The sequence below is a fragment of the Salmo trutta genome, chromosome 2, assembly GCF_901001165.1.
Source record: "Salmo trutta chromosome 2, fSalTru1.1, whole genome shotgun sequence".
Classification (NCBI taxonomy): domain Eukaryota; kingdom Metazoa; phylum Chordata; class Actinopteri; order Salmoniformes; family Salmonidae; genus Salmo; species Salmo trutta.
Genome location: NC_042958.1, coordinates 25,799,641 through 25,814,828, shown reverse-complemented (window position 1 = coordinate 25,814,828; position 15,188 = coordinate 25,799,641). Strand labels below are relative to the sequence as shown.

The 15,188-nt window shown below is 42.0% G+C and overlaps 1 protein-coding gene across 3 annotated transcripts in view; it reads left to right on the top strand.

Moving 5' to 3' along the window:
- Positions 1-15,188, top strand: part of odad2 (outer dynein arm docking complex subunit 2) — a 74,320-nt gene that overhangs the window by 46,805 nt on the left and 12,327 nt on the right. For all 3 annotated transcript variants that reach the window (XM_029699381.1, XM_029699389.1, XM_029699397.1), the window contains 3 exons: positions 3,030-3,144; positions 9,421-9,609; positions 9,873-10,094. In XM_029699381.1, the coding sequence (XP_029555241.1) occupies positions 3,030-3,144; positions 9,421-9,609; positions 9,873-10,094 (526 nt within the window). The remainder of the gene's footprint in view (positions 1-3,029; positions 3,145-9,420; positions 9,610-9,872; positions 10,095-15,188) is intronic.

Here is a 15,188-nt window from a genome sequence, read left to right as displayed (position 1 = left end):
TGAAGAAACAGCAATTAGGCTAGCTAGCCTAACTTCTCCATTCACCCAGGCAGAATGTTACATCTGAACCCATTCATTCAGGGCCATGTTTTCTCATGGAATGTATATTTAGGCCTTGTCATTTTTTTAGCATTTACACTTAGTTGTGGACAGAAAGTCGTTATTTCCACAAGTGCTTTCTGTATGTCTTGTGGCAGGGTGAATTATTTTGAGGACCTGTGTGTACAGTAGTTTGCCGAGCAATTAACATAGCTCACATTTGATTGTTTCCTGCTCCAGACCACGTTTGGTCAGAGCTGGTTCTCAGATTAAGGACCTGACCAGGTCTGCTATTGTCACTCACTGACTGACTGGACTACAGGGTAATGTATGTCTTTGCTGCTCCAAACTCTACGTGGTGCTCCAAATTCATTGCAAAATCCATGTCAGTTATTGGCTTTGTTTAGCTTTGTTTTCCTGGTCCAGGCCACATGGCCAGGAAAAAGTCCTGGCCATAGTTGTAACTTTTCAAAACCAGCTAATCGATGATCTACGCCTACCTATTTGTTTTAAAATCCTTTTGAAAATAAGCGTATTTTTATTCTAAGCTATTGCACTGTGTGGTTAATGATATCATAGACAAAATATGGGAAAATATCACATTACAATCCCTCCTAGTACTTTCTGTAATTTACAAGAAAGAACACACGTTTTGCAAATGCCTTAAGGCTTTGTGGTCTCCTTGTTTCCATCCCTCATCCAACTGTCAGTTGTCTCCTTCATGCTAACGTGTTTCATACCTGCTCTTGTGAGGACAGAACTTTTCTGGCGCTCGATATGAAGTTTAGTTTGTTGTTGGGCTGGATTTAGGAGGCCCCTCTGACTGGAATCTTACGATATGATCCCCCAGACTGATTTATGTGCAAACGGAAGACAGATGGCGCAGGGGACTTCTCTTGATGAGTGCTCGCTCATTGCCAGTCACGGAGATACCATGATTAGGGAGTGTTTAAGTAATTATGACAGCATTCAATGTCGGCCTTGTTGGTGGAAGCACACATGGGAAAAACGTTACATGTTATTTATACCAGACAACGGGCACATTGTGGTGTAATTCTTTGGGTTCCCAGACCCTGACTGCAGCCTTGACTACAGTCATGTACGCAGCATGAAATACGGCTTATGCTTAAGTAAACTTCAACTCGGACGCCATGAAATATAGAGAGACCTGTCTACTGGCTCTGTTTGATTTGGAAAGAGGTATCCCCAGACTACCCACCCACCGTACAGTATAATGTTGTTTTGGTTCTATATATAAATATCTATATAGACCTCTCACTTTACCTTGATTTAAGTTAACCTATGGCCTACCGTCACATAGGCACTCAGTGATTTCTCATGGAGATCCACTTTACCAGACCAGACAGAGAGTGAGTTTTTAGAGCTGTGGTGGAAACAGAATGGGGCTGGTGAAGATTGGTTTGTCATTGAAAACCCATGCAGAACCCTTTGATTCTGCCCTGTGATGGGTATTCAGGGCCTGGACATACTAATACTACTGTATGGCCCAGCCAGAGCTCTGAGAAAGACGAGCACTCAAATGCTCCTCTTGACTGTGAAAGTATATACACCGAACAAAAATATAAACGCATCACGCAACAAATTCAAAGATTTTACTGAGTTACAGTTCAAATAAGGAAATCAGTCAATTGAAGGCCCTAATCTATGGATTTCACATGACTGGAAATACAGATTTGCATCTGTTGGTCACAGATACCTTAAAAAAAAAAGTAGGGGCGTGGATCAGAAAACCAGTATCTGGTGTGACCACCATTTGCCTCCAACAGCGTGACACGTCTCCTTCGCATAGAGTTGATCTGGCTGTTGATTGTGGCCTGTGGAATGTTGTCCCACTCCTCTAAAATGGCTGTGCGAAGTTGCTGGATATTGGCGGGAACTGGAACACGCTGTCGTACCTGTCGATCCAGAGCATCCCAAACATGCTCAATGGATGACATGTCTGGTGTGTACGCAGGTCAATTCAAGAGCTGGGACATTATCAGCTTCCAGGAATTGTGTACAGATCCTTGCAACATGGGGCTGTGCATTATCATGTTGAAAAATTAGGTGATGGCGGTGGATGAATGGCATGACACTGTATCTCTACCTGCCCATACCATAACCCCACCGCCACCAATGGGGCACTCTGTTCACAACATTGACATCAGCAAACCGCTCGCCCACACGACGCCATCTGCCGCTACAGTTGAAACTGGGATTAATCCGTGAAGAGCACACTTCTCTAGTGTGCCAGTGGCCATGGAAGGAGAGCATTTGCCCACTGAAGTCGGTTACGACACCGAACTGCAGTCAGGTCAGTACCCTGGTGAGGATGACAAGCATGCATATGAGCTTCCCTGAGACGGTTTCTGACAGTTTGTTCAGAAATTCTTTGGTTGTGCAAACCCACAGTTTCATCAGCTGTCCGGATGGCTGGTCTCAGACGATCCCTCAGGTAAAGAAGCCAGATGTGGAGGTCCTGGGCTGTCGTGGTTACATGTGGTCTGCGTTTGTGAGGCCGGTTGGACGTAGAGCCAAATTCTTATAGTAGATAAATTAACATTACATTTTCTGGCAACAGCATAATTTTAGTGGCCTTTTATTGTCCCCAGCACAAGGTGCACCTGTGTTATGATCATTATGTTTAATCAGCTTCTTGATATGCCACACCTGTCAGGTGGATGGATTATTTTGGCAAAGGAGAAATGCTCACTAACAGGGATGTAAACAAATTTCTTCACTAAATTTGAGAGAAATACTATTTTTGTGGGTATGTAAGATTTCTGGTATCTTTTATTTCAGCTCATGAAACATGGGACCAACACTTTACATGTTGCATTTTGTTCAGAGTATATCACACTGACTGTGCCCGCTGTAATATCACTCTCTATTCTCTTTCTTTATCTCTCTCTCTGTCTGTCTATCTCTCTTGATCTTCTGTCTACCGCTCTATATCTCTCTCTCTCTCTCTTTTCGCACTTCTCCTACAGGATCATTGACCGTCTGGATGGAGTCCGTCTGCTCTGGTCCTTGTTGAAAAACCCAAACCCAGATGTCCAGGCCAGTGCTGCATGGGCCATTTGTCCATGCATTGAAAATGCAAAGGTACAGTACACCTAAGAAAATGCCATTTGTTTTAATTATTTTATTATTCTCTAATGGCAACTCTGCTTAACAACATGTAAAACATATTACTCTGTTATAACACTGTAAATAACATTAAGTCTCAACTTTTCTGCAAAAGTTCTCATGTTGTTCTATTACAGGTTTAAATGTGTATGTTTATCATGTTTATCTTGGTTGTAATATGTTCATGTTTATATCATGGTTGTAATATGTTCATCATGTTTATATATTGGTTGTAATATGTTCATCATGTTTATATCATGGTTGTAATATGTTCATCATGTTTATATCTTGGTTGTAATATGTTCATCATGTTTATATCATGGTTGTAATATGTTCATCATGTTTATATCTTGGTTGTAATATGTTCATCATGTTTATCATGGTTGTAATATGTTCATCGTGTTTATATCTTGGTTGTAATATGTTCATCATATTTATCTTGGTTGTAATATGTTCATCATGTTTATATCATGGTTGTAATATGTTCATCATGTTTATATCATGGTTGTAATATGGTCATCGTGTTTATCTTGGTTGTAATATGTTCATCATGTTTATCATGGTTGTAATATGTTCATCATGTTTATCTTGGTTGTAATATGTTCATCATGTTTATATCATGGTTGTAATATGTTCATCATGTTTATATCATGGTTGTAATATGTTCATCATGTTTATCTTGGTTGTAATATGTTCATCATGTTTATATCATGGTTGTAATATGTTCATCATGTTTATCTTGGTTGTAAGATGTTCATCATGTTTATCATGGTTGTAATATGTTCATCATTGTTGTAATATGTTCATCATGTTTATCTTGGTTGTAATATGTTCATCATGTTTATCTTGGTTGTAATATGTTCGTCATATTTATATCATGGTTGTAATATGTTCGTCATGTTTATATCATGGTTGTAATATGTTCATCATGTTTATCTTGGTTGTAATATGTTAATCATGTTTATCATGGTTGTAATATGTTCGTCATGTTTATATCTTGGTTGTAATATGTTCATCATGTTTATATCATGGTTGTAATATGTTCATCATGTTTATATCATGGTTGTAATATGTTCATCATGTTTATCTTGGTTGTAATATGTTCATCATGTTTATATCATGGTTGTAATATGTTCATCATGTTTATATCATGGTTGTAATATGTTCATCATGTTTTTATCTTGGTTGTAATATGTTCATCATGTTTATCATGGTTGTAATGTGTTCATCATGTTTATATCATGGTTGTAATATGTTCATCATGTTTATCATGGTTGTAATGTGTTCATCATGTTTATATCATGGTTGTAATATGTTCATCATGTTTATCATGGTTGTAATGTGTTCATCATGTTTATATCATGGTTGTAATATGTTCATCATGTTTATCTTGGTTATAATATGTTCATCATGTTTATCATGGTTGTAATATGTTCATCATGTTTATCTTGGTTGTAATATGTTCATCATGTTTATCATGGTTGAATCCCTCTCTCACACTGTTCAGAAGTCTGTTTATATCATCATGCAGGTCAGCCTCCTTAAACCTGTAAGGGACAGATGTTCCGCTAGCGGAACGCCTCGTCAATATCCAATGATAGAGCGTGGCGCGAATTACAAACACCTCAAAAATCCCAAAACTTCCATTTTTCAAACATATGACTATTTTACACCATTTTAAAGACAAGACTCTCCTTTATCTAACCACATTGTCCGATTTCAAAAAAGCTTTACAACGAAAGCAAAACATTAGATTATGTCAGTAGAGTACCCAGCCAGAAATAATCACACACATTTTTCAAGCTAGCATATAATGTCACAAAAACCAAAACCACAGCTAAATGCAGCACTAACCTTTGATGATCTTCATCAGATGACACTCCTAGGACATTATGTTATACAATACATGCGTGTTTTGTTCAATCAAGTTCATATTTTGATCAAAAACCAGCTTTTTACATTAGCATGTGACGTTCAGACCTAGCATACCCACCGAAAACTTCCGGTGAATTTACTAAATTACTCACGATAAACGTTCACAAAAAACATAACAATTATTTTAAGAATTATAGATACAGACCTCCTTTATGCAATCGCGGTGTCCGATTTTAAAATAGCTTTTCGGTGAAAGCACATTTTGCAATATTCTGAGTAGATAGCCCGGCCATCATGGCTAGCTTTTTTGACACCCACCAAGTTTGGCACTCACCAAACTCAGATTTACTATAATAAAAATTGGATTACCTTTGCTGTTCTTCGCCAGAATGCACTCCCAGGACTTCTACTTCAACACCCAATGTTGTTTTGGTTCCAAATACTCCATAGTTATATCCAAATAGCTGCGTTTTGTTCTTGCGTTCAAGACACTATCTGAAGGGTACTTCGAAGCACCGTACTTCGAAGCATGTCAAACGCTGTTTAAAATCAATTTTTATGCGATTTTTCTCGTAAAATAGCGATAATATTCCAACCGGGTTTTCGTTCAAACACTGAAAATAGAAAATGGAGTCTTCACATGCATGCGCGCACCAGTGTCATTGTTCTCAGAATGACCACTTTCCAAAAGCCCTACTGTTTTTCGCCCAGGGACTGCAGAGTTATCATTCCCCGTTCTGGCGCCTTCTGAGAGCCTATGGGAGCCTTAGATGTCACGTTACAGCAGAGATCCTCTATTTTCGATAAAGAGGCTACAGAAGGCCAAGAAATGGTCAGACAGGACACTTCCCATATAGAATCTTCTCAGGTGTTGGCCTGCCATATGAGTTATGTTATACTCACAGACACCATTCAAACAGTTTTAGAAACTTTAGGGTGTTTTCTATCCAAATCAAATAATTATATGCATATTCTAGTTTCTGGGCAGGAGTAATAACCAGATTAAATCGGGTACGTGTTTTATCCGGCCGTGAAAATACTGCCCCCTATCCTAAACAGGTTAAGCCTCTCTCTCCTTAAAGACAAAAAAAGGACAATGTTGAGAGGTTGCAGCAGGGGTGACGTTGTGTCACTAGAGGCTTACATGAACCCTCCTCTAATACAAAGCAGAACACGCTGCTCTCTGTTGGTGAACTGGTGAACTGGGAAACAGGCAGCTGGCAGGCAGGCAGGGAGAGACTTGGAGGAGTAATATCCTGTTCTGACTCCTCTGTTAAAAATCCTCAACATGCTCTGAGTTACAGAGTCATACAACCAGCAGCAGCTTCTTCTTACGAGCAGGGTGCCAGACAGACAGGCTGTGACTCCTGTGACCCCATTCTGCACATAAAGGCTGCTGTACATACTTCTACTGTCCAGTTCTCATGGCATAGGGCCTGCTGTATAGCATGCATATGCTGTCTGAATTCCAAATTGCACCCTATTTTCTATATAGTGCACTACTTTTGACCAGAGGGCCTATAGGGATCGAGTCAAAAGTAGTGAACTATGTAGGGAATAGGGTGCCATATAGGACTCACAGTCTATTGCATTCATATAGAACGGCTGAAGTATAGCTATCTAAATCCCCCCCCTAATATTTCTGTCAGTGGGTTTGATTCCCAGGGCCATTGTATAATTTTTCCAAAACACAAATGTAACATTGTTCTATTAGATTATGGCCAAGATGAACGTAAACAGCTTGTCAGTTGGACAATCTGTTGACGTTTAAACAGATACATTGGGCCCAGCTCAGGCAGGTGTCTCAGTCTCAGTCAGGGTGAGGGGAGCTTTTCACTCACTACAAGAATTTTTCCGGACCAGAATTGTGACAAAAATGATCTATGGCAACCATATGGAAGAGGAGTGCCGACCGGCTGCAGCTTGAACACTAACAAAGTTTGACCATGTTTGTCTGGACTTTACGGTGCCAATTTTTGTAGTGAATGCATGAACATGCTCTTTGGTTGATTTCTGACACAGGGGCAATGACGAAAGCTAAATAGTGCGTTGGTTTTGCCTGTCGAGCGAGCGAGGGAACCTGATACTGCTCGGTGCAGTAGTAGTTATATAGATAAAAGCCCCATGTGGTTTTAGTTAGCAGCTCCACTGGATTTATGAGAGGATCATGGTGTAAATGCAGCTGCTGGATGCTCCAGTCCTTACCTCTACTCCTACTCAGGCAAATACAGACACATACAAAAACAGTACGCCCCACTTGGACCGGCCTGCCTGGCCTGCCTGGCCTGCCTGGCCAGCTCCCTCTGTGAGTAAAGCCCCATTCATTATTGCAGTCAGCAGGGGCTTTGCAGTGAATCAGTCAATTAGCGTTGTTCCCTCAATCAAGGAGGTAACCTGCCCTGCTGCTCATGTAATGAAGTGCATTATTAAATTGCCTGGACATGGGCAACTTGCAATACCTGGTTTATTTACCATTTACATAGTAGCCTATGGACGTAGGAGCCTGATTGCTTGCTTGTTGGAGAGGGTCAGGGCAAGCTACTCTGCTGCGCCACTTGGGCCGGATTCCTTTCCCCCTCCCTCAGACAAGGCCAAATCACGCACACCGACCAGATAATGTGTTTTCTATTTCATTTCATCTTCGGGAAAAAGGGACAGGAGGATGGCCGGGGCCTTACGTGTGTAGCTTTATAATGCCGCGGTCCAGGCCATGAAAGGGATCCTCACTAGTCCGCCGCCGCAGCTGGTGACTTGAGAAGCGCTTCCTCTGTCGCTGGTGAGTCGCGGCATCATCAGTATTCCTAAGGAAAGGCTTCCTGTGCTGTGTGCTCTCTGTACTGTGTGGAGGCGGAGCGGGGGGTCCGCTCCTGGCTCTGGCCCGGGCACACACTGCCCCTCCTCTGGCACCACATCTGAGGGGAGCAGAGAGAGAGAGACACACCACCGTGTCCCGTTCTGCTCTCTGAGCCCTGGCCTGTCAGAGCTAGAAGGTTCCATTCAACACTCCTCACTGTGCAGTGTGCACAGCCACGGTACCTGCTGTGGTAGTGTCCCATTGTCACTGCTTTGGTTGGATATGCCTGCACTCCTGTCCTTCGTTGAATAGGCCACTCACATTGAGGCTAGTGTGAGTGTGGTTAACCAGGCAGTTATTATTGTATTTATCTTTTATTTAACGAGGTGAGTCCCATTGAGATGCAAATCTCTTTTACAAGTGGAGCCCTTGGCCTGGCACAACCACACACAACCCCCAAAGGGAGGGGGTTATGATTCATTACCTAGACAATAATGTCTACATTCAAAAAACTAAGAAACAAGCTATATTAAATCCTCAATGTCCTAGATGGAGATATAATGTTGATGGATATGGAAATGGAGCATGCGTTGTGATGATTTGCACTCAGCCATCTCTAATTATACGCTTTCCATAATCTTGGTTTACTATTTTCATATTGCTGGAGAAAGGCTGGCAGTGGCTGTGTATGCCACCTTGATATATACCTCCTTTTGGTGCGATTATGTTGAGTTGTGATTTTAAAAGAGGCCCGATCTGCCAAGCTTCATTGAAGGCTGCGTATGTGCCCACTCTCTTCCGCTGTGGTTCCTCAGAGAGCTTGGACGGTACAGCCCCATAAGTGGCTGAGAGTCCTGTGGTACCAGCTAGCCCACTGGTGCCATGCACTTAAACCAGTGTCTACGGTGCCAGCCTGGCCTGCATGGTCGGGGAAACACACCGACTCCTTCAGTTCCTCTGCACACTGATTCCGACACCGTGTTTTGGTCCTGTGTTCTGAACAGTGTAACCTACATGGAGATGTCATTAGATAGGCCTTCTGTTGAAGTAGTGTTCTGAACAGTGTAAGCCTACCTGGGGGGGTAGAAAAGGGAGTCCAAATAACTCCTCATCCAAATGGATAGGCTGACATTAGATAGGTCTGCTGTAGAAGTATTAGCTTCCCTTGGCCCTTGCATTTCTTAGCAAGAAATCCCATCAATTTTGCCCTGTTGATTTCTGTAAATGGCTTTTTATAACAAACGGACTATATCTCCCCTATGACATGCTTTATGGGAATAGCTACTGGCCCACCACACAGCCCATCCGTATTTACAATGGCCCTATCCGTAGAGTGGAAAGCAGGAGAGAGCCACGGCTACTCACCTTACCTCCGATTGGGCTGACTGGCACTGATGGGGTTTTGATAGTTGCTAAGGCTGATGAAAAGGCTTTTTCTTTTTCCTTAGCTTGTGTGTTTCTTTAGTTTTCTCTGCTCTGCTCAAATGCCCCTGCTTCCCTCCCTGCCCATTACACAGTCTCCCTGCACCACTTCATTTCACAGATTGAGAACACCAAGCTAATAAGAGGCTTTTTACTTTTAGGATTCAGGGGAAATGGTGCGCTCATTTGTCGGTGGATTGGAACTGATTGTTAATTTGCTGAAATCAACAAACAAAGAGGTACTGGCGAGCGTGTGTGCCGCCATAGCCAAAATAGCCAAAGATGAAGAGAATCTGGCAGTCATCACTGACCACGGGGTTGTACCGATGCTGGCCAAGCTGACAAACACAGTAAGTACACCTCAAAATACTTATAATCCTACTCAATTAGCCTGTGTGTTTACTGGGAATCTTCAGTCCTGTTGTAAATGGACTGTCTATGATACCATCATCTCAGTTGTAATTTAAAAGTTCACTGTAGTGTTTGAAACAAACTCTATTGAGTAGTATTCATAGCCTAGGCCCTGGTCAAAAATAGTGCACTATAAAGGGAATAGGGTGCCATTTGAGATGCAGCCATAGATGTCTGTTGTCCTATTTTCTCTGTTTTATAGACTGATGATAAGCTGCGTCGTCACCTGGCTGAGGCCATTGCCCGTTGCTGCATGTGGGGCAGTAACAGGGTGTTGTTTGGGGAGGCGGGGGCTGTGGCCCCCCTCGTCCGTTACCTGAAGTCCAAGGACTCCTCAGTCCACCAGGCTACAGCTCAGGCCCTTTTCCAGCTCTCCAAGGACCCCAACAACTGCATCACCATGCACGACAACGGAGTGGTCAAGGTATGTTCTTTGGCCCCTGATGTTTTCAATCACTTTTTAGCTCACAACCACTTGTCCTTTCCATACCTAGTGGTCAAGGTATGTTCAAGGTATGTTCATTAATATCTTTGCTCGTGGTCATTCCCTTAAAAACAAAACAAAAACACTTGAAATAATCTTTTGAAAAGAACACTTGATAAAACTTGTGGTTTTCGGACACGTGTGAAACATCTGGGGAAAAAAGTAAAAAAATAAAAAAAAGATATGTGACGTTTCACATGAATTTTTCACATGCCAACAAATCACGTGAAAAGTGTCATGTGGGAAAAACGGATACGTGAGTCAGACACATGTTTTATGGACACGTGTGAAGGATTTTTCACATGTACATTTTTCACATGACCCAGACAAGTGGTTTAGAGATTTGAAGTGCGCCATATTGCTGAATGGTACCAAAAAATAACTAAGGATCATGGTGAAAGGCGGCTGTAACTAGCAAAAGATCATGGTCGATGTAGTTGTTTTCATCCTGCTTGAGAGAGTTAACCATGGAGCTTACTCGTAGCCTGCAGGCCTGTGATTGATTGACTCACCACCTGGATGCGATCTTATGAGGCAAAATTTTAAATTGTGTTTTTTTACATTGGATAAAAGTAGAGACTCAGAGCTACAAAATTGTATATCATACACTGCATTTTTGAGGAACAATGGGAAGTAATTCTGCTTTGAAAAGTTGCTAAACTTGTAAACTCACTTTTGAGAAACTGGCCTTTGAATGTTTTGGTATCTAGTGAAGAGCTCTTCTTTGTCTACACCCATTCAGTACCGTTCACACCCTCTTAAGATTTAGCCCCACCCATCTTGTTTCGCTTTCGGAGCATTCAGAGCGCACACTTGACGCTCTGGCTGATGATTTGTTTACCTATGGATAACATGAAAACAACCTAACCAGCTCTGCTGGCAACAATTTCATTACGCTTTTTTGCAGACGTTTACTGACACCTGCCATGTTCAATGCGTGCTGTACACTTTAGCTTAAGACATGTAGCTAGCTAGCTAGCTAGGTAAACAATGAACCTAGCTAGGTAAACAACATGTAAGATCACACACGTCACGTAACGTTAGCTAACGAGCCAGTCAGCTAACGTTAGCTAGTTAAACAACAATGAACATAGTGCCAAATCATGTCGTTACTACCCTGCATGAATATGCTGGGAGCTAACCAACCAGGTTAAATGTTAGCTAGCTAACATTAGGCTTTAACTAGAAAAGCAAATGGCTCTGGGATGCGAGTAATAACGTCAGCTAGGGAGCCAGCCAGCTAACGTTAGCTAGCTTGCTAACAGTACACTAGCTTGAAATGAAACCACTTTCTGTCAAAATTAGAAATGTGTAATATCTGAAAATGTAGCTAGCTCATGCTAGACTGTCTTACCTGTATACATCATCATGCATGATGGACGCGTCTCCCTGTCACGGATGTCATGCCACGGTTGCTGATAGTTTGAAGATGTAAACTGGAGACAGGTGTTTTCTCCATCTCTTTAGCTATCATTCTCTAATTCCACTGATTTCAAAACTTGATCCTCCAGAAAGTGGAGAACAACATTTATGCAGCTCCACTACACAATAAAAAAATGTTTACAGCCGTGTTCGACAGGATTAACAACACAGACTGCCCAGCTCAAATAGACAGAAGCCTTCTATATGGCAGACCAATCCAAACTCTGAACTCGGCATGTCCAGCCCACTCATTATCTCAGCCAATCATGTCTAGTGGGAAGGTTGCTGACTTTTTCTGTGGCTTTACCAAAAAGGCTCGTAATTTAACAATTGTATTCGTATTTACAGATGGCATACAAGTGTATTATTAAGGCACATTAAAGTTCACAATTCCAGAAGGCATTTCTGCCAAAAAACGCATTTTGATAAAAAAAAGAAAAGAAAATGTCTCTCCTGTGAAGTCATGACTTGCGACATACGCCTAGTTTCATGAAACGGGTCACAAATGTAGTAGTCAGAAATAGTGATTCTAATTAAATAGAATCACTATTTAATTAAATATCTCGATTTATAGCGAACTTTAAAATAATTCACTGTGGGGATTGAATTTGATCATCTTAAATGGCGATCTACATTTTTTTGGTTTGGCCCTTCTGGCGATCGTAATTTACATAGGCTTTCTAGGACTTTTGACACCGCTAGGTTGCTACGCAGAAGCCGACCAGCAGAGCTTATGACTTCACCCTCCAGACCAGACACTGGGTGCCTGTAGTAAATCCATTAGCTGCTCCTCTCTGTCTGTCACTTGCTCCGTGCACGCAGCTCGTTCTGCATGCGCTCTGTTCATGGCACTCTGAGTCATTGAGTATCCATAGCAACGGCTACTCTCGGGCTGCTCTGCTCAATGAAGAGACATGAGAGAGCAGTTAGCTGTTAGCTATTTTTCCGTCACTCTAAACTCAACATAACTCAAGGAACATTATTATTTTCTGTGAAATAATCTCTCCTGTCTCATATTTCATGAGGTTGGAAGCACTTCTGCCTCCATGTTATGATCTTATTCAGATATAATTGTACTGCGCAGCAGAGCACGCGCAAATGGCTCAGCTTCAAAGTGTTAGTGATCAATTTAGTGATAACCGAGCCCTGCAAGTACCCTAATTATTGATGAAAAAACAGGCCCTACCCGGATGTATAATATCAGGGCCGTTGGGCTCGTGTCGGGTAGCAGAGCTCTAATGTGGTTTCCCAACATTTCACGTGATATTATACGTTTTACGTGTGCTTTTGCACCTGGCTGGATTAGAACCTAGGTCTCCCACGAGAGAAACCAACGTCATGACCATTCGACCAACACTCATTTTAAATTCGCAGTCGACTCATGCCCACTACACTTTCACATGTGCATTTTCACATTTCAATGTCAACTAGTGCTTTCAAACGTGTCTTCGCTGACATTTTCAACCTCTCCCTGACACAGTCCGTAATACCTACATGTTTAAAGCAGACCACCATAGTCCCTGTGCCCAAGAATTCCAAGGTAACCTGTCTAAATGGCTATTGCCCCGTAGCACTCACATCTGTAGGCATGAAATGCTTTGAAAGGCTGGTCACAGCTCACATCAACACCATCATCCCAAACACCCTGGACCCACTCCAATTTGCATACCGCCCCAACAGATCCACAGTTGACGCAATCTCTATTGCACTCCACACTGCCCTCTCACACCTGGACAAGAGGAACACCTACTGTATGTGAGATTGCTGTGCATTAACTACAGCTCAGCATTCAACACCATAGTCCCCTCCAAGCTCATCATTAAGTTGGGACTGAATACCTCCCTCTGCAACTGGATTCTGGACTTCCTGACGGGCCGCCCCCAGGTGGGGAGGGTACAACACTGCCACACTGACCCTCAACACGGGGGCCCCTCGGGGGTGTGTGCTTAGTCCCCTCCTGTACTCCATGTTCACCCACAACTGCGACTTCAACACCATCATTACGTTTACTGACGATGACGATGAGATAGCCTATAGGGAGGAAGTCAGAGGACAAAGGAGCCTGACAAAGGAGCTAATCGTGGACTGTAGGAAATGGAGGGCCAAGCACGCCTCCATTCACATCAACAGGGCTGTAGCGGAGCGGGTCAAGAGCTTCAAGTTTGTCGGTGTCCACATCACTAAGATGTATCATGGTCCACACAAACCAACACAGTCGTGAAGAGGGCACAACTACGCCTCTTCCCCCTCAGGAGGCTGAAAAAATGGCATGGGCCCTCAGATCCTCAAAAGTTATACAGGTGCATCATTGAGAGCATCTTAACTGGGTCCATCATCGCTTGGTATGGCAACTGCTTGGCATCCGACCACAAGGCACTACAGAGGGTAGTGCGTACGGCCCTGTACATCACTGGGACCTAGCTCCCTAAAATCCAGGATCTCTATACCAGGCGGTGTCAGACGAAGGCCCTAAAAATTGTCAAAGACTCCAATCGTAGATGGTTCTCTCTGCTACCGCACGGAAAGCGGTACCGATGCACCAAGTCTGGAACCAACAGGACCCTGAACCATTTCTACCCCCAAGCCATAAGACTGCTAAATAGTTAGTCCGGCTAGCTGTTTGGTTAACTATTTAACTATCTGCATTTGACTAATCACATATTCAGCTGCTACTGTTTATTATCTGATCCTGTTTCCTAGTCACTTTATTCCTACTTGTATGTACATACAGTATCTACCTCAATTACCCCGTACCCCTGCACATCGACTCGGTACTAGTACCCCATGTATATAGCTTTCTTATTTTTGTTTTCTTATTTTTGTATTACTTTTATTACGTGTTATTACTTTTCTATTATTTCTCTATTTTCTCTCTCTCTGCATTGTTGGGAAGGGGCCGTAAAAATTTCACTGTTAGTCTACACCTGTTGTTTACGACGCATGTGACAAATAAAATGTTATTGATTTGATTCAGAACATTTATTGAGTTTCTCAGGATTTGCTGTGATTAATCACGATTATCGCATTTTCATAATTTCCTCAAATTGAGTTGTAATTTAAGTAATTTTCTATACAGAAAGCATTACAAGAATATTGCCGTTTTGATTTTGTCCAAAGTGTCGGTTAGCAAAATCAGGTACATTGATAAACACTTTATTTAACCTCAAAGTCAACTTGTTTGGACATCGTGTTGTTGTTTTTAGCTGTATAGATTATGTATTTAGGATGTTTTCAATGTATTTTTGAACTCTTTCAGGCAATGTGATTGAAAAAAATGATGGTTTTTCACGTGAAACTGCATATCCGATTTTCACATGGGAAGGTTTTTAACATGTGAAACCGCAAATTCCACATGTGCAACTGCAATTCACATGGGAGGTGAAAACGTGTTTTTCTTCTCACATGTGAAAGGTGGTATTAACCTGTGAACTCTAATACATGTGAAAATATGGTTTCCATGTGAAATTTAAGCTCAAGGTGTGCTATTTCATGTGGAAATTCCTCAAACGTTCTCCTCACACCTTCATCAAATTTATTTTAATTTAGATTTATATAATTTATTTTTATTTTCAGCATTCTGTTAGTGCACATAAAGTTAGTTTTTGCAGTTTT